The sequence below is a fragment of the Desmodus rotundus genome, chromosome 10 (assembly GCF_022682495.2).
Source record: "Desmodus rotundus isolate HL8 chromosome 10, HLdesRot8A.1, whole genome shotgun sequence".
Taxonomy (NCBI): domain Eukaryota; kingdom Metazoa; phylum Chordata; class Mammalia; order Chiroptera; family Phyllostomidae; genus Desmodus; species Desmodus rotundus.
The window spans coordinates 83,071,483-83,090,495 of record NC_071396.1 but is presented as its reverse complement, the minus strand read 5'-3'; the positions used below and the strand labels follow the sequence as shown (position 1 = coordinate 83,090,495).

The following is a 19,013-nucleotide window of genomic DNA, read 5'->3' as shown; positions in this document are numbered from 1 at the left end:
GGTTTCTATGTCCTTTTTATGCTGGCTATCTCTTTGTCAAAGTTCTGAGTTCCTTGAGCATCTTTATAACCATTGATTTGACATCTATATCTGGTAAGTTGCTTGCCTCCATTTCATTTAGTTCTTTTTCTGGAAATTTCTCTTGTTCTTTCATTTGGGGTATTTTTCTTTGTCTCCCCATTTTGGCTGCCCCTTTGTGTTTGTTTCTATGTATTAAGTCAGTCTGCTATGACTCCCAATTCTGGAAGCGCAGCCTTAAGTAGTAGGTACCCTATAGAACCCAGTGGTACAGTCTTGATCACTTGATCTGGGTGCTCCTGGAATGGACCTTGTGTCCCTGTCCTAGAGCCACACAACCCAGTCTTCTTAAGATTCTATCAGGAGACTGATCTCAGCAGGACAGTGCCACTGAGAGTTGTGGGTGGCACTAGTGGATTTCCCAGTACGAGGAGGTGCCAGTCAGGCTTGGGGAAGGTGGGGGGAGTTGTCCTCACCCCAGAACCACACAACTCAGTCTGTCTCAGATTCTGCCCTGTCCTTGGCAGGATGGGGCCACCAGCACAGAGGTTTGGGCCACCTGGAGCCTTGGGGGTAGGGTTAGCAGATCTTTGTTAGGGGGAGATGCACTAGTCAGGTTCATGAGAAAGTGGGTGGAATGGCCCTTGCCCCAAACCACCTCTCTAGTTGCTGACACCCCCAGAGTGTACCCAGACCTGTGTACCCCAACACAGGCAGCTGATTCTTCCTCAGCAGGGCATGAGCCCTGCAGGATGTGACAAGGAGTCCAAAGGGTGGGAGCTGTTGCATTCCCCCAGGGTGATGCCGTAAGGATGGGAGTGCTCCACCTAAGGAAGATGGCCTTTGTGGTGCAGAGAGTGACTCAGCACAGGGGTCCTGGAGGCTGTCCCTTCAGCTGTCTCCCCAGAGCCGCAAACCCCAGCCTTTCCTCACACAACTTCATTCCCCTACGCCTCCCCTCCCCCAGAACCCAGGTGTGTGGCTGCAGATGAGATTTTGTGTGTAGGCTCTATAGGGGAGGGCACTAGTTTTGCTAGCAGACTCGTGTCTCCCTGGCAGACAGAATCCCCACTGATTTTCATCCAGATGTTATGTGAGCACCTCTTCCCAACTCTGTTTGTCTGGGCTGTGTAGCCTGGCATGGGGTCTCAACCCCAGCTCCTCAGGGGGAGCCTTTGCAGCTGAGATATCCCTCTGAAATCTCAGCTGCAGCCTATGGGAGCAGGGCAGCCCTTTTCCCGTCTCCACCATTCCTACCAGTCTTGATGTAGCTTCTTCTATTAATTCTTGATTGCAAATAAGACTTCTGTTCAACTGTCTTCAGTTGGTTATTCAGGTTGATTTTCCTGTATCTTAGTTGTAATTCCAGTTTAGTTTTGGGAGGAGATGAGTATAATATCCACCTAATCCGCTGCCATTTTGGATCGCAATTTGGCATGTGTATGTATAGGTACTGATTCTGCAGTGAGATGAAGGAGCCTGACCAGTGAGTGGTGCTCACCTGAACTGTGTGAGGTTTGATGTTGTGTTGTTTGCTAAAGGACCATAGTAGGTGATCAATACATGTATTTTAAATGGATTTAGATGTTCTAGAGTGTTCTTTTTACTAAATCACACATGTTTGGTAAACATTTTTGAAACTAAGGCATGAGTGTTTATTTTCATGTTTCAATTAATCTACTTTTAAGTAAATCAATGCTTTTGGTGATTATAGAAGGTGTTAATATTAACAGTATTAGGTATACATTATTATCTTGAAGTCAAATGTTCTTGAAGGTTAGAATCAAAAGAATCCTATTTTCAGTCTTAGCAGTATTATCTCTACTGTAAACCAACTACCCATCATTAAATGAATGTATAATCGACCCTTGGCATTAGTGGCTGTCATTCCATAGATTTCTGCCAGGTAAGTTTGTAATATTTGTGAGACAGCATTTTGAGTAACGTACGCTTTGTACTCTGTACTCATTGTAAAGTCCATGGTAACTTTGGCTGGGGAGAAATGTGTTACCTTCTTAAAAAAGGGCCCTGAATAGAAAGCCTGCTACTAGTATTGCTGATCACATGAAGAAGAAACCTGTCGAAGATTGTGATGCTCCTTGGCTATAGAAAATGGAAGTTTGAATAGATTAGAGAATGAGATACGAAGTTTGGTAGTGACTGGTATCTGATATGTTTGTTATTTACTCACTGGAAAAAAGTGGTAGGTTTTCTTTAGTGAGGGCACTGGATTATGCAAAAATGACTGTGGAATTAAAAAAACTTGAAGATTCATGTAAGTGGTGGGCTGGGATGCACAGGAAAGATAGGACTCTTGAATAAAATATGATTCAGGAGAATACTTCAGAGCTTGGGCAACTTTTTGTGGGAAAAAAATGGAAAATGGGTTATATTACAACTCCTAACGAATCTTAACTAAAAATAAAGGTTTGTTTTAAAAAGTGAAGCCTTTGTGCAGGGAGGAGAATGTATTTCAGAATTAGGCCATGTCTACGGGTCCTTTTTACTCAGTCCCGTGAGACCCATCAGAAAAGAAGTATGACATGTCTGAGGACCTCCTCTGTCAGCGATCAACCTCTCTTGACTTGATTAAAGGTCATTAAAGGTCACCCCATCAGGTGATGAACTGCTCCTGCATTTCTGGGTTGTGCATGGAAGGGTTCTGAGCGGATCCTGGGCTGTCCTGTGCCTTTGTGCAGCACTACTCCAAGTACAGGAACCGAAAATAAACGTTTAGAAACTTTCATAGCATTTTGGCAGAGTAATTTTTCTCTTGACTCTAATAGTAAAAAATTGCAGTTGTCAAAAAAAATTAAGCCTTTGTGTGTTTGCATAATGTAATAATAACAATGTATCAGCCATTTACAGATTGTATTTTTTCTGGGACAGAAGCATTTAAAGTAGGAGAAGAGTTATATGCTGGAACAAGTATTTTGATACAGATGAAATTGGTTTACTACATAGGGAAAAAAAGCCTCTTTTAAAAGCATATGTACTTACATTTAAGATCTCTAAGGGTGTGACATTTCCATTCATATACTTATGTTTGTACTCACTGATTTTACTCTACTATGTGATTAAACCCTGGGGTGTTTCAGAAGCAAGAATATATGAAGCCTTCTGCCTTTATGTTGGCATTCCAGTAAAGAAAAAAGCTTGTGTTATGACATTGTTTTGGGGGTTTTTTTGACTAGTTTCTTAAGAGCTCTAGAGAAAATTGGAAAAGAACTCAAGATGTATCTCTGAAATACCCAAGCTAACATTGTTATATTGATGCAAAACAGATTTTGACATACAATTTATAGATTCAGTGAATAAATAAAAGTAGTAATGCTGACACAACCATGAGTGTTGGTAATTGATAGATATTAGCCATAATACTTCTACCTTCCATCAAATACTGCATTGGGTACTTTTCTTTCTTTTAGAAACAAAAGCCAAGTTTATTCGTTCATTTCTTTTAAATTTAAAGTACTCTTTGATGACATCCTTGGCTTGGGACTCTTTGCCGTAGTCCTTAACCACCACACAACTGCAACCAACCACATTATGGGGCTCTCCCTCTCTGTCAGTTTTACACTGGCCAGTCCCTTCCCCTAGTTTCTTGTTGTCGTCATCTGTAATTGGATTGATTTGGTGTTGAGCACAAAGGGATTCTGCCAACATGCCATATATAGCTCATCACAGTTGGATACAGGCACACAAAGATGGGTTTGGCACTTGCCTATGGCTCTGGCAGCTGCACGAACTCACATGCTGAGTCATAGTGGCTGAGGGTGCTCTTCAGCACCTCTTATAAAGCAGTATTAATGTCCATTGCACCTCCAGCAGCAGTCCCTTCCGTGGTCATAGTGGTGGGTTATTGGTGGAACCAAATGTTAAATGCGCCCAACCTTTGGCTTTCACCTTCATGCAACTCCTCAGTGGTCGGGAAAGAGCTTGTTGGTTGCTTTTGAGGTTACTGCTTAAGCTGAGTAACATTTTTGTGCTTTGTATCTTAGGCTTACGTAGTGGAAGACAGTAAGCAGCTTATTTTGGAAGGTCAGCATCATGTTATTCTTCACACTATAGGAAAAGAAGCCTTTTCATATCCTCAGAAACAGGTAATAACAGTTTGCTTTGGGGCTTTCCTGTAAACTTATGGAGAATTTTGTTTGGCTGGTTTTGTATTTTTGATGAGGTCGGTTTGCACAAGTTTTTATATTGGGATTTAAGTTGGGGTTGGTGACATAAGACTGATTAAAATAAGAAATGAACATAAATTGCTTTTAAATTCTTTAGCACTTACAAGAGTATTAAGATGCAATTGTGGTCTTGAGGTTTCCTAAGATACACTCTTACTGAATCTAGAATTCATATTATATAATGGATTTGTTTGAGAGGACAGCGTTCTCTATATTTTCTTATTTGTTGTAGCAGGCCCAGGCCTTTGCAGAATTCCAGGGGGCGTACCGTACAGTGTGAGGGACGGCCTCTGGAGTTGTGCAGCAGCTGGTGATAGTGTCGAATATGTTTTCCTATTTTTCCTGAAATACTGTTTACTCTTCCAAAAAGTGCTCATAGCACTGTGAACAAAATTTAAGCACATTTAGTCCAGTAATTCAAATAGTTACTTTTATTGTATTTATAAGTAATAGGTATTTATTTTCAAGCTTTTCTCCCCATCATTTTTGACTACTTTTATTTTGAAATAATACAGAAAATCTGTAAGAATAGTAATAAGGACTCTATACCTTTCACTCAGGTTCTCAAATGGTTATTAGCATTTTACCTTATTAACTTTATCATTCCTTCTCTATACACATACATGTTACTTTTTTTCTTGATCATGTTCAAGTAATTACTTCCAAGTAAAATGCAGACATCCTGTCCCTCTAGTATTCCTAAAAACAAAGATAACCTCTTACACATAAGCACAAAGACCACGATTGAAATCAGGAGGTTTAACATTGATGCAGTACTCTTAATATACAGTCAGTATTCAAATGTCAGCAAAGTTCTCAGTAATATTTTTATAACTGTTTGTTTTTTCCTCTCCAGCATCCAGGTCCAGGTCACGCATGGTATTGAGTTGTCTTGTCTCTTCAGTCTCCTTTAATCTGGAATGATTTCTTGTGTCTTTGACAGCTATGACTTCAACATTTTTTTAAGACCATGGGCCAGTTATTTTAATGTATAATAATACTTCTTTGGATTTTTCTTGTGCTTCATCATGATTAGATTAAGGTTATGGATTTTTGTGGCAGAAATGCTGCATAAGTGATGTTACCACCTTGTCAGTATATGATATCACAAAGCATATGATACTAATTTATCCCATTATCAGTGATGGATCAGTTGATTAAAATAGTGTTTGCCATGTTTCTCAACAGTAAAGTTATTGTATTTCCTTTTGTAATAATAAAGGATCTGTGGAGAGATAACCTAAGACTGTAAATACCTGGTTTCTCATCAAGCTTACTTAGGACCACTAATTTTAGCTTCCACTGGTGATTCTGTAATTTGAATCATTTTTTATTTGGTAGTTACTAATGGTAATTTTTCATTAGGTTTAATGACTATATCAAATTTAGCCCCAAATCTATTTCTCATTTTAAGAAAATAATTTTTCTCCCTTTGATTAAAACAAATCCTGAGTTTTAGTTGTAAATGCCATAAACTTTTGATAATTTGGAAGATCTCAAACAGTGGCAAGATTGACACTTAGAAAATGAAACAAAGTGATTTCTATAAAATTCAACTTTGTTATATTCCCATTTTATATACTATATATATAACTTTTTTTACTTCTTTGTCTTTTACTTTTGAAGTATTTTATAGTCTTTTTATATAACTAAGCTTGGGTGATACGCTGGTTTCATTATACTGTGAATAATAGATTTGAAGTCCAAAGACTTTCAGATTGATGACCTCGTGCAGATTGCTTGCATAACTTGATGAACTTTAGCTTACCGACTCACTTATAAAACAAAGATAATAGTACTTTACAGCTTTCTTTCTTGTGGCTGAACTGTCATAAGGTAAAATCAAATCCTTATTATGAAATTACTGGTACAAATTCTTTAGCACGGATTGTGAATACACTTCTTGCTACTCTAAAGCTGCTTCAGCTGGGAGAGAGAGAAACTGAGACTATCCTATCAGTGAATTAGCTTCCAGTTTTTAGTCTCCTTTTGTAGCCATTGTTTACATGTATGGGAATTTATTCAGTATAATTTTAAAGTCTCAAATAATAGATTATTTTCTTTGATGATTAGAATACATTAAACAATAATATATGCTTTGAACTTTTTGATAAAGTATAACAAATAGACAATAGTGAATAGCTCATTGAAATTTACAGATTAAAGAACACTCCAGTATACCTAGGACCCAGCTTAAGAAATAAAATATAACCAGCTCCGCAGAAGTATACTCCTACTCTCTTCCAATCATAGACCTCTAGTCACTTTTTTCTGACTTTTATGGAAAAAGCAAATTTAGTTCTCGATTTTGCAACTGTATAGATTAGGGGTCAACAAACTTTTCTGAAAATAAAAGAAGCCAGATAATAAAGGTTTTTATCATAATTATTCCTGTGTTGTTGAGGCCCAAGAGCAAACAGATAGGCCGTTGCTATGTTTCAGCAAAAGTTCTTCACAAAAACAAGAGGCAGGCTGTATTTGACCCATGGGCTGTAGTTTACCAATCCCCGGTATAGATCAGAATCCAAATTGACTAGCAGGGAATTAAAAACCAAAATTTTCCTGGAAGGTGAATGAAAATGGAGAAAAAGTAACCAAGGGAAAAAATAATAGAAATTGGATGTTATTCTGTATTTTCATTTAGATGATAACGGTATTTATCGAAATGCAGACAGTGTGCCTGACACCATCAGTGTTAACACTTTTACATGCCTATTAACCCTTTAGTTAATAGTTGAAGCACTATCACATATAAAACACAGCAATATATTTTCAAAATAAGATTTTAAGGCAATTTTATTTCAACTATTTTTTTTAAGATTTATTTTTATAGAGAGCAGGAGAGAAGGAGAAACAGGGACAGAAACATCAATGTGTAGTTGCCTCTCGTGCGCCCCTTAATGGGGACCTGGCCTGCAATCCAGGCATGTGCCCTGACTAGGAATTGAACCGATGACCCTTTGGTTTGCAGGCTGACACTCAAACTACTTAGCCACACCAGCCAGGGCTATTTCAACTATTAAGACAGATGCAATACAATTGAATAACTATAGACTGAGTACTAAGCAGTTTTACCAGATGAGAACCACAACTTTGGAAATTATTAAGAACCCCTTTTTACATATGAGGAAATTATCTTAATGTATTAAATAACTGATATAAGATTGTAGAGCTAATAAGTGAACTTGCTGGAATTCTTGTCTAACTCCAGCACATGATATATAGGGAATGAATAAATATTCCAAATCCTAGTTTCTATTTATTTATTTGAATCCTTACCCAACGGTATATGTTAATTGATTTTAGAGAGAGGGGGAGAGAGAGAAAAAGAAGCATCAATATGAGAGAGTAACATTGATTGGTTGCCTCCCGTATGCACCCTGACTGGGGATTAAACCTGAAACTAGTTAGGTGCCCTGACCAGGAATTGAACCTGCAACTGTTTTGGGGCACGGGATGACGCTCCAAAGAACTGAGCCACCCGTCCAGGGCCAGATCCTAGTTTCTTTATCCCAGATTATATTACAAATGATTCTAACTATTTGTCTAAATAACAGCAGAAATAGTATTGTTCGTGCTTTACTTTATTGATTCTTAACTTTTTTTGTTTATATACATTATTACTTAGCATAACAAGGCAGTGTTTTTAATTGTCATATTTTTTTTCTCTATTCTTTTCTCAGGAGCCACCAGAAATGGAACTATTAAAATTTTTCAGACCAGAAAACACTACAGTTTCTTCGAGACCATCAGTAGAGCAACTTTCTAATCTCATTAAAACAAGTCTTCACTATCCAGAATCATTTAATCATCCATTTCATCAAAAAAGGTTTGAGGATTTTTTTGTTAAAAATTGTTATACAATACACACACGCTTATTTATTTATTTATTTTGACAATGGCATTAACCCAAATATTGAAGAAGAAATTTAGAATAATATCATGTGTATAGATACTGATCTTAAGTAATTTACCCTTTACCACAATTACTGTATGTTTCTGCTGTGATTAAAAATGGATAGTGCCTCAGCCGCCTCAGTTACCAAATGCTTCCTTTTGTTGAGCAGGTTTATCATGAAGTGAAAAACAAGGAAAAAGTATTCTCTCATTTTGTTTGTTTTAGACCCAAAAATTGAACCTAAGACATTACTATCAAACAGTTCAAGTTTTGATAGCATTATTTACTTAAGATTTATTAAGTGCTATACTTCCTGAGGGATGATGTATTTATAATTTTGGTAAATAGCTTAATTACATAAACTTAAGATTCTAAAAATAAAAATACCTAAATCAGATGACACTTGAGAAAGTTGCTGGTTTGCAGGTATAAGAAAATGTGGAGAGAAGTCTGTTAGGACCAGTCAGTAAGGGATAACTGAAGGCATGAATTGTAGAGAAGTCATCTGGGTAAGCGTGGGGTTGGGGTGGGACAGAACAAAAGAAAATGGTGACCTGCAGAACAACAGCATCTGAGAGGGAAGCTAAGGAAAAAGAAAAGGGTCTGCGAAGAAGACTGGTGGAGAGGTAGCAGTCAAATAATTAAGGAAAGGAAAAAAAAAGAGACCAGTGAGGGAGAAAGTGGTGTCTCAAAGGCTGAGTGAGAACAGTTCAAGGAGAGAGAAGTGGTTAGCGATTTATAATGCTGCGGACATGTCGAATAGTAAATGGACCAAAAAGTTGTTTGTTGGATCTGACAATACAGAGGTCGCTGATGATTTCTGAGAAGAATGTTACTGTGTAGTGGGGGTGGAAGCATGGCACGGTAGGGTGAGGAGAGAATGGGAGGTGATTAAGTAAGGATACTTGGGGTAGACCACCCTTCCAAGAAGCTGGTCTATGAACGGTGATCAGGACATATTCATTCAACATCATTGTTTTCTTACCAGTCAGCGTATGGGCATGGGTATGATCTTCAAGAAATGATGGGATACACGAAGAGTAGCAGAATCTTTAGAAGGTGGAAAGGTACACACACCAGAGAATGGCAGAATTAACTTTGGGCTGTGGAAGTGTCCTCCCCACTGTTGAAACGGGGAGAAGAAAGTAGCGAGAAACTTCAGCAACTTCACAGGTTTTGGAGTGTTCGTAGGCGCAAGGTTAACTACGCAAAGTAATTAGGAAAGGAGAGAATACAGGGTCCAGAATTTTTAAAAAGTTAAATTTGAGGAAAACTACTGAAAGGAATGAGAAGGAGCTGGCTAAGGACACATGGAAAGAGTGCTGGACCAATTAAAACCTTGACAGAGACTTAACTTCAGAAATACTTAAAAAGTAACTTGATTGTGCTAACCATTTTTAAACATTTTCATTGTAAAAAATGCTCAAAAACAAACATGTATGCTGCTGTGATTTTTCCCCACAAAGCTAAGAGCCGCATCATCATCTCTACTGAAGAAATAGAATATTGCTAGCATCTCAGAATTCCCCTTAGTCACCCCCAAATTGGTAGTCATGTCTCGGCTTCCCCTTAGAATTTTTACAACTAAGTTTACATCTAGATACTTTGATTTTTGCAAGTTTCGTGAGAAGCTGGGAAGAAGCCCAGCTTCTTTCACGTAATCTTACGTTAGTAATTGTCAACCGTAGAGTTAATTCTCATTGCTATATGAATATGTTTGAACATACCAGAATTTCTTTATCTACTCTACTGCCTATGGACTTTTTATTTTCATATTTGAACTATTTTTAATTCTTCTGCTGTGAACATTATTGTACATATCTCCTGGGGCATGTGTGCTTACTTATCTAGGCTTTTTCCCAAAGTAGTTTTACCAGTTTGTTTAGCCCACTAATAGTATCTGGGAATTCCCTCTGATCTATTATCTTCATCATCATTACTGTTGAATTTTTGAAAATTTTAGCCATTTGTTTTAAAAATACTTGTGGTTTTAAATTTTTGTCAAGATCTTAATGCTGCTCAGTACTCATTCTGTGTTCCTTTGACTAATAGATGCACCCTGATCACTGGGGAACTGTGCTTGGTCCTCTTCCCAGAGATTGCCCTTTGACAGGCCCAGGGCGCAGGCTGGACATCCAGGGTTCCTAAAGTTCTCCAGGTGATTCTAATACGCAGCCAGAGTTGAGGAGAGGGGGCTTATGTTTTACCCCTATTGAACCTGTCTTGACTTCACATACTGCATGAGTTTTGATTCCATGCTTCATTGTAACCCACTGTGTACTTTGTTCTTGTTTATCAAACCTGCTTCACTTACTTACTGAATATCTTAGATTCTGTGGTGCTTCTTTTTAACTTTAGTGGTTAAGTCCTTGGCTGCACCTTAGAGGCTGGAGTATTTAAGTGTTCTTGCACGTGATTCTGTTGGGGTTTAAAAGCATCATAGATTCTAGGCAGTGCAGGAAGTATGTGAAGCAGGAGAGGTTTGATCAAACTGCAGTAGAGCAGTGGGTTAAAATTAAGTATCAAAGAATCAAAACTGCGTGAAGTATGTGGAAACAAGATGGGTTCAGTAAGGTTAAAATGTGGCAGTTTTTCCCCCCCAACATTGGCTGCACATTAGAATCATCTGATGCTCAGGTCAGTTGAATCAGTCTCTAGGAGTAGGACCCGGGCATCTATATTTTTTTAAATGCCCTCAAGTGATATCAGAATGCATCTGTGTCATTCCTTCATTCATTGTTGCCACAGTAATGGTTCATAACAAACCACTCCAAAATTCAGTAGCTTGCAAGGCATCTATTCCCACACTCATGGGTCTGTAGGTCAACTACAGTTTGGCTGAAGCTGTGCGTCAGGCTGTGGGTGGGTTGGGTAATTTAGTGAGAGAGCTGGAGAGATGAGAGGTAGTGGTCGGAGAGTGAGTGACTATTATTTCAGAAATATTCCTGAAATACTCTATTCAGGAAGCTCTCTCAGGTGACAAAAGGTACATAGCATGGTCACGGCAGCTAAATGGCTGAATTTGGAATTCTGCTTACGGTGATGGAGGTGACAGATCAGGGGTTTAGGGAGGAGTTGAATAAGCCATCTATCTACCTAGACAAGTGAAGTTGTACAAAAGGATGACAAGGTCTGGGGTTGCAAGGAAGAAAGCAAACTCATGCTGAAACTTTAAGTAAGTGAAACCAATGTTTGATGTGGAAGAGAGGCCTACAGCGATGTTTTCCTCTAGGTGGTGAGCCTTTGCTTACAGACGTACGAGATGAATGTTTCCCTCATCTTTACCCCAGGTGCTTCAGATACCTTGCCCTCCCCTCAGAGGATCCCTGCCCATACTGACTTACTGTCACTGGTTTTAGTTTGTCAGTACAGGACTGAAAAAAAGAATGAAAACCTTGGAGTACTACTTTATGACAAAAATGGAGGTGTTTTTATGGAAGAGAGAGGAAGAAGAAATCAAGAAGTGGCATTGAGAGCTACATTAATGATACATTCTGAGCTGAGATATAAAAGATAGAAGAAAAACAGCATTTATTATCGAGAGGGCTATTGTGGAAGCTGCGCTCCACCAACTTTCAGTAAAAGGTGTAGAAACGTAAAGGGGAGAGATTGAGGATCTAGAGAAGTACTCTTCCAGATTCTCTTACTGTAATGTAGAAGTGGGGGGCGTGGAACAGGACAGTAGGAGGGTTCTTCCTGGCAGTGGGACACAGCAGTAGAGGATGAGAATGTGAAAACAAGGGGTGACTGGAGATAACAAAGATATGACTCATACAGGGTTCAGCTGCCATAACTTTCAAAATAAAAAGTCAGACAAGGTTTATGGAGGTTTGGAATGTGCTAAGCATTATTCTCAGCACTTAACATATTTGATCTTAGCTAATCACCAACCTAAAAGGTAGGTACAGCTATTATTCCCTGTTTACAGTTGAGAAAACTGAGGTACAGAGCTGAGCTGGTATTTGACCATTAGCAGCCTGACTCTAGACCTCATGCGTTTAATAGTGCCAGATTTTAGTGGTGGGGGAATAGTTGTCAGCAGTTTGATCCCTAGGCACTGTTGGTGGCTCATCAGACCTTAGAGAGACTGTTGTATAAAGCAGTGGTTTTCCAAATGTGGTCCCAGCCCAACATCATCATCATATGGGAACTTGGTAGAAATGCGGATCTTGGGCCATACTCCAGACCCGCTGAATCAGAAACTGGGGGCGTGGGGCCCAGCAGTGTTTTTTTAACAAGCCCTCCAGGTGATTCTGGTGCATGCCCAAGTGTGAGAAACACCAGTCAGGTTTGAGAACTGCCCGGTACAAAGAAGAGTGTCAGGGGACTAATTCAGAGTCTGTTACAGTAAACCAAGAGACATGGTGACTTGCATTTGTGAGGAAAATGAAGATGGAGTGAAGTAACCAGGTTCTAGAGACATGTGAGCGAAAACATGGGCACGAAGTGATGAAGAATAATAGAAAATAAGGAATGGGGATGGGGGTTAGCGAGGCAGTAGCCCCCATTCCCACTGCTACGCATGCCTAAGGCTAGCTGGGGTGGGTGGGGATGCTATTCACTGACACTGAATGGAGGAAGGGGAGGGATGAAGATGATGAGTGTGGTTTGGAGCTAGGGAGCTTCCAGATGTTCACATGTATTCTTTTACTAGAAGCATTTAGGTAAGACATGGAGAATTTGATGCTTAAGGATCAAATGGGAATGAAAGAGCAAAAGTTCCTGAGGTTTTGCTTTGGGTTCCAAATTATACAGTTTTTTTAATGGGGTGCTTTCAGACTGGAAATGTACTCAGCAGTCTTGCTGCCCTCTTCTCCTTGTGAGAAGTTCCTGGGGCACCAGAGCAACCTAAGGATATGTTTTCATTTAGGGAAAGCTGTTATTTAAATTTTTGAAAGCGTAAAACATCAGAGCATAATTTTAGTTATTTTTGTGAGCACTTAATAAGGTTCCTGTTTTTTCTTTTTTTGCTTTCTCTTTGTTCTGTTCACAGGATAAACTATAAATAATAGTATGTAACCCGGCTTCATTTATTCACAGGTTATGTTCATTTATTATGTGCTTGATTTGAAATCTACACCAGTTTGCTCATATCCCCTCTTCTGTCACTGCCTGATCTTTCTCTCATGCTTTGGTAATTTATTAATGATAAAGTGATACCAGAAACGACGTGACCTGCGCGGACGTGTCTACTTGAAAGGGCTCTTCATGTAATTTACGTAGAAGTAATTCCCATATTCTCCAAAACGTGATGGCTTTTCTGCAGATTTGATAGAAAAGCACATGTCATTCTGGGCCAAGTTCTCAAAGTAATTTTGAAGAAACGTGAAAGAAGAGGGTTAGTTGTTGGCATTTTTGTGATTTTTTTTTTTCTCCATTGATCTTTTGTAGTTGAGATTACTTACTTCTATTTTTCGTTTTGGGAAATAACCACCAGGAAATATTTTAAGTTTTTAAGATTGACTATAATAAATTGGAATAAAATGGTCTTGTGGATGTATATATTCTGATATTTATTCAACATTTTATTAATACACTTTACTTCTTATTTATACAATTTGTCTTAAGTGATTTTGGAACTCAGTTTTTTTCCTTTCTTGAATCTAATTGTTTTCAAGGAGCTTATGCTGTATTAGGTACTCTTGAGTGTTATTTTCTTGAACGTTGCTGTTTGGGGGGTTTTAAAAACACAACTAATTTATTTGTTTGTTTTTCTTCCATAGCCTTTGTTTAGTGCCGGTCACCCTTTTACTTTCCAATTGTTCCAAGGCTGATGTCGATGTCATAGTTGATCTTCGGCATAAAACCACAAGGTAAAGATTTATTTAGTGCAAGATTATTTGTAGTTTAAGATTGATTTAAGAACAGTTTAATGTTTTGAAATTATACAAGTAAGTACCAACATAGCTAAAGTTTATTCAGGCCTCCCTTGATTTGTGGTTGTTTGGTATTGCAGATGTGTTAGAGGAGAGCAGCGGAGTGGCATCACGGTAGTGACAAAATGGAAAGCATTTCCCAAAGCAGCAGATTAATTTGGCTAGAGCTAAATGTTTTTATAAAAGTTTGTTTGTGAAAAAGAACTCTAAAATTGAAAACTAGCATGTTTGTGAGAGAAGGCTTATTATTTTTTGGGTTTTTTCCTAATTGTAAATAATATTTAATTTTTAAAAGTACAGGCCCGTACTACTATATCCAATAATCTAAGAGCTAGACGGTTTTTGGAATTCAGAAATTTTTGGATATTTAGAAAAGTTACGTGAAATGTATACTGATTGTTGTATAACATCCCAAACAGGATCTGAAGCAGCTCTCTGAAATTTAAACACATTCTGTGTATGATTATGTGTATTATAAATTAAGCAACTATTGCTTTATTGTAGATACTGGGTTGCTTTCTATTTTTCAGTATTATACACAGTTAATATTATAAGCATTCTTGTATATGCATTTATTTTTATGTATGGATAACCAAGTGGTAGTTAAACGCTTTTTCAGGTTTGAAATCAGGTTCCATCATTTACTAACTGCTGTTTTGAGTGTTAAATAAGATACTTTACTCTTAGTCTCATACCTAGAACATAGTAATTGTTAATAAATGTTAGTTGGTACAGCAATAGTAATAACAGCATTGCCATTATTGTTATCATTAATAAGCAGTTGGCTTCATGGAATGATTTCTAAAAATGAAATTGCTAGACGAAAGGGCTGTGTTATTGGGACTTTGGGAAAAAAAATTATAAAGAAAAAGCCCCTCCAACTAACCCTTTTCTTCCTTCCTTAGTCCAGAATCATTGGAAATCCATGGATCATTTACATGGCTTGGACAAACACAATATAAACTTCAGCTTAAAAGAGAGGAGATTCACAGTTTGCAGCTGAAAGCATGCTTTGTCCATACAGGTGTTTATAACCTTGGAACTTTTAGGGTATTTGCCAAGTTATCGGACCAAGTTACAGTGTTTGAAACAAGTCAGCAGAACTCCATGCCTGCCCTGATCATCATTAATAATGTGTGACAACTTGTAAAGTTGTACCAAAAGCCACAGGACTTAGTTTTATTTTATGGACTAGGTTTTACAGTGGTATTTGAAATACCTGACTTGTTCTGGAGGTTGGTATCAAATCACTGCAAAAAACTTGACAGTTTGTTGATGATGCAAAGCGCATTGGACTGAGAATACTGATACTCTTTTTTTGTATCTCTTTAAACCTGGTAATAATTTACATGCTCATAATACAGAATTTCAACATATCCATGCACCTTATCAAGCCCCGTCTTAAAAACCAGTGTCTGAGTCTGCTGTTACAAACTATCAGTGGTGTACGAATATTAGGAGGCGATTTTGCAGAAGGAAAAGCCTTGTTGGCAATACTCCGGTTAAGCCATTAGTCAAGTTCCAGCTTTACTGTGAAGTTTAATAGAGTATTAAATACAAATTTTCCTATCTTGCTTCACACAGTTCTCTAAAATCAGTTTTGAACTTTGGTTATAGAATCATCATACGTCAGTATCTGGTGGTTCTTATGGCTTATACATGACTTTGTAAAAAGAAAAATTTTTCTGATGCTTTGAATATAGTTTTGAAAGGAGTTTGACTTTTTCTTCACTTCAGCCTAGTGTGCACTATTCATGATACGAGATTTTTGTCATTTAAATTATCATATTCTTTATTATGTAACTTTAACAATTGAGTTGATCTGTTTAAAATATAAATCTCAAGTTAATTAAAAATAAGCTTTTCAAAAGTGTATTATATTTATAACAAATGTACTGTAAATAGAATAAAGACATGCTATTCACTGTATAGAATTATTAGATGCTCTTTTTTTCACTCTAATGACCTAATATCTTCTTTATTTAAAACAAATGCCAATCATATTTTTATGACAGGTACCCCACCAATTTCCTGAGAGAGTGTTATCATTTTTGGTTCCAAAAGGGTAGTTGTTCCTACAGTCCTTGTGGTCTTGTTATACATGAGCAAATTAATATTGTCTTTAAGTGTATCGTGTCTGGGGCCCAGTTACGAGTTTGGATATCCTTTTATATCCTGGGAGAAAGGAAGATCAGTGCTTATTGTACCTATTAAAAATTACCACATCAAAGACTCTGGGGCTGGTTATAGAAGACCAGGTAATTTAGCATTCCTGCTGAACAAAAGTAAGAAATTTGAACAAAATAGAAGAAAACATCTTACTAAAAACAAAGCGTTACCAATATAATCAGTTATTAGAGGACTGAAATCCAGAAGAAAGTTGAGAGAGCTGAGGCCATCATTTGGGACTACTTTGCCTTGGAGTGTTTGACCACTTAGGAAGCAGCATCTGAGAGGCAGAGCCTTGTATTTGACATACTTTGAAGCAGTGAGTATAGATCAGGAGAAATAATCTAATCTGAAGCAAGGAGTGGAAAAAGATGGAAAGTAGGTGAAAAAAAGGTCAGAGACCTACTGGATTTGGTGAGAAAGTCTTACCTGTTGGTTTGGAGCCCTCGAAAGAGGAGAGATAATAGGGCAAAAGCAGTATTTGAAGATAATCTGAGAATTTTCCAAGATGGACATCAAGTTAGAGATTCAAGTAGTTCAGTAAATTACAAACAACGTAAAAAGAAACCTATGTATCCAGATGCGTCATAGTAAAATTGCTGGAAATTAAAGACATGAGAAAATAGTCTTGCCCTGGCTGGTGTGGCTCAGTGGATTGACCACCAGCTTGAGAACCAAAGGGTTGCTGGTTTGATTCCCAGTCAGGGCACATGCCTGGGTTGCAGGCCAGATCCCCAGCAGGGGGCGTGCAATAGGCAATAACACATTGATGTTTCTCTCCCTCCCTTCCCCTCTCTACAGGTAAATAAATAATATATTTTTAAAAAAAGAAAGAAAGAAAATAGTCTTGAATACAGAAGACAAAACTTATTTCACCAAAATATGGAAGCCAGAAGATAATGGGGTAGCTTCAAAGGGTTGGAAGAAACTTAACTGCTAAGCCAGAATTCCAAACTCAGCAATAATACTTTTCAAGAATGGAAATGAAACTAAGACATTTTCAGACAAAACCTGGGAGTTTACTACTTTCATGTTGCTTTAAGACAGTGGTATCTGTAAATGGGAATTTTTCCATGCCCCAAATAACTATGCAAATCAATAAGAAGAGCAAGTGAAACCACACCTAACTCATGCTTTTAGCATAACTAGACAAAGATTACTACTAACCTCAAGTTATCTGTAAATGAAAAATTTAGCACTAAATTCTAACTATCTCAAGCCTCTAAGCCTTTGTGGTGAGTGGAGGAGGGGAAGACAGGAATCCAGAAAGGCTGTGGATAGAAGATAGAGGGCTTAAGGGTCAGTTGAAATCACTGTAAACAGAGGAAATGACCCTAACTGTAGAAGTATTCCCCAAGGGAGCTGGCAGGGCAGAGCTCTGATGATAGGCATGGCATTTGAGGCTCTTAGGTGGGGCCTTGTAGGAGCAGCAAGGAATAGGGACCACTCAGCACAAAGCTAAGGAAATGCCCTCTAATAGAAATTCCCTTATAAATCAGCTACTTAGAAGACTTGAGTATTTTGAGGTGTGTGGAGCCCAAATAACTTTCAACTGAAATTCTTTCATTAAAGAATCATACCCTGAGGTCTGGTTCTAGGAGATTCCAGGGAACTGCAAATGCATGTAGGTACCCTAATGGCATACCCAGAACTACTGTATCTTTAAAATGTAAGGTTTGCCAGGCAGCTTGTAAGAGCAAGGCTTTAAATGGAATGGGACACAGGAGCAGGGCCTACAAGGGGGGTGAGGACCGCTGGTGGGGCTACAGGAATAGGGGCTGTACAGCCCTAGAGCAGAGCTTCAAGAAGCCTTGCAACAAGTAGGGGGCAAGGGATCTGTATATAGGCCCAGGAGTAAACCCAAAGTACACCTGGTACCTTAGAAGTTTCAGTTAGGACACGTAGTCCAATGAGGAACAGTTTTGCATCAAATGGAAGGAATGGGTAGAAAAGATAAGGTTGGGTTTCTGTGTCCCTTGTCAGGAAGTTTTAATTAAGGTCTGGAAAATTACTGTACTTCAAAACTCTGAGATGATTCTTACCAGGGTGTAGAAAAAACAGGCACTAGCATCTATCATGATTGCTCTTTCGAGTTGAAACTGAAATGTTTTTAAAGTATACTCAATATAGTATTTGATCACAATGTAAGTAGATGGAGATAGGAGATTGATTAGAACTCTAAGACATACGTCTTTAAGCACAATATTATAAAACAGTATTTCCCAAAATGTGTTACTGAATAGGGTGTTAAAGGTGTTAGTAAAAAATGAGTTCCCTGACTAAACTGATTAAGGGATGATGAAATTAAAGAGGTTTCTTTATTGCTCAAATAAAGAAGTTTCATGTGCATTCATGGAGTTTCCCAAGCATATTTGATAGAATCCAGTTCTTCCTAGCCAAAGTGTTTCCAGAAATGGTGTTATGCTCATAGACTAGAGCTTGGCAAACTCTTGCAAAGTGGCAGATAATATATTAGTCTCTATTGCAAATACTTGGCTCTTCCATTATAGCACAAAAGCCAACAAACAATATATAAGTAAATGGGTGTGGCTGTTTTGTAAATAAACACCTGTTCCTGTTAATAAAGTTTTATTCACTTTAACACTGAGTGACATTGTCATCATATCTTGGGAAGCTGGACAAGCTGGACAAGACCCAGAGAGTGAAGGAGGAGAAACTAGAGGGGACAGAGCATAGGGTGAAGGGATGCCTCATTCCTTCCTAAGGCAGGTTTCAGTAAAACCTTGCAAGTGATTCTTGAAACCAACTACAGCCACTAGAGGGCGCCAGGAGTCCAATATTGCATCCTTGCTATCTTTACAATTTGCCTATAAAATGTTGAAATTAGCATTTTATTATGAGGTATCA

At 38.1% G+C, this 19,013-nt stretch overlaps 1 protein-coding gene and 1 pseudogene across 1 annotated transcript in view; one reads left to right on the top strand and one right to left on the bottom strand.

Moving 5' to 3' along the window:
* The window catches only part of TRAPPC8 (trafficking protein particle complex subunit 8), a 90,481-nt gene extending 71,747 nt beyond the window's left edge, over positions 1 to 18,734 (top strand). The window contains 4 exon segments of the mRNA XM_024580721.4: positions 4,020 to 4,121; positions 7,886 to 8,031; positions 13,824 to 13,913; positions 14,882 to 18,734. Coding sequence (XP_024436489.2) covers positions 4,020 to 4,121; positions 7,886 to 8,031; positions 13,824 to 13,913; positions 14,882 to 15,116 — 573 coding nt within the window. The 3' untranslated portion in view covers positions 15,117 to 18,734.
* On the bottom strand, positions 3,412 to 4,009 carry LOC112323020 (small ribosomal subunit protein eS12-like; annotated as a pseudogene).
* Positions 18,735 to 19,013: the final 279 nt, after the last annotated feature.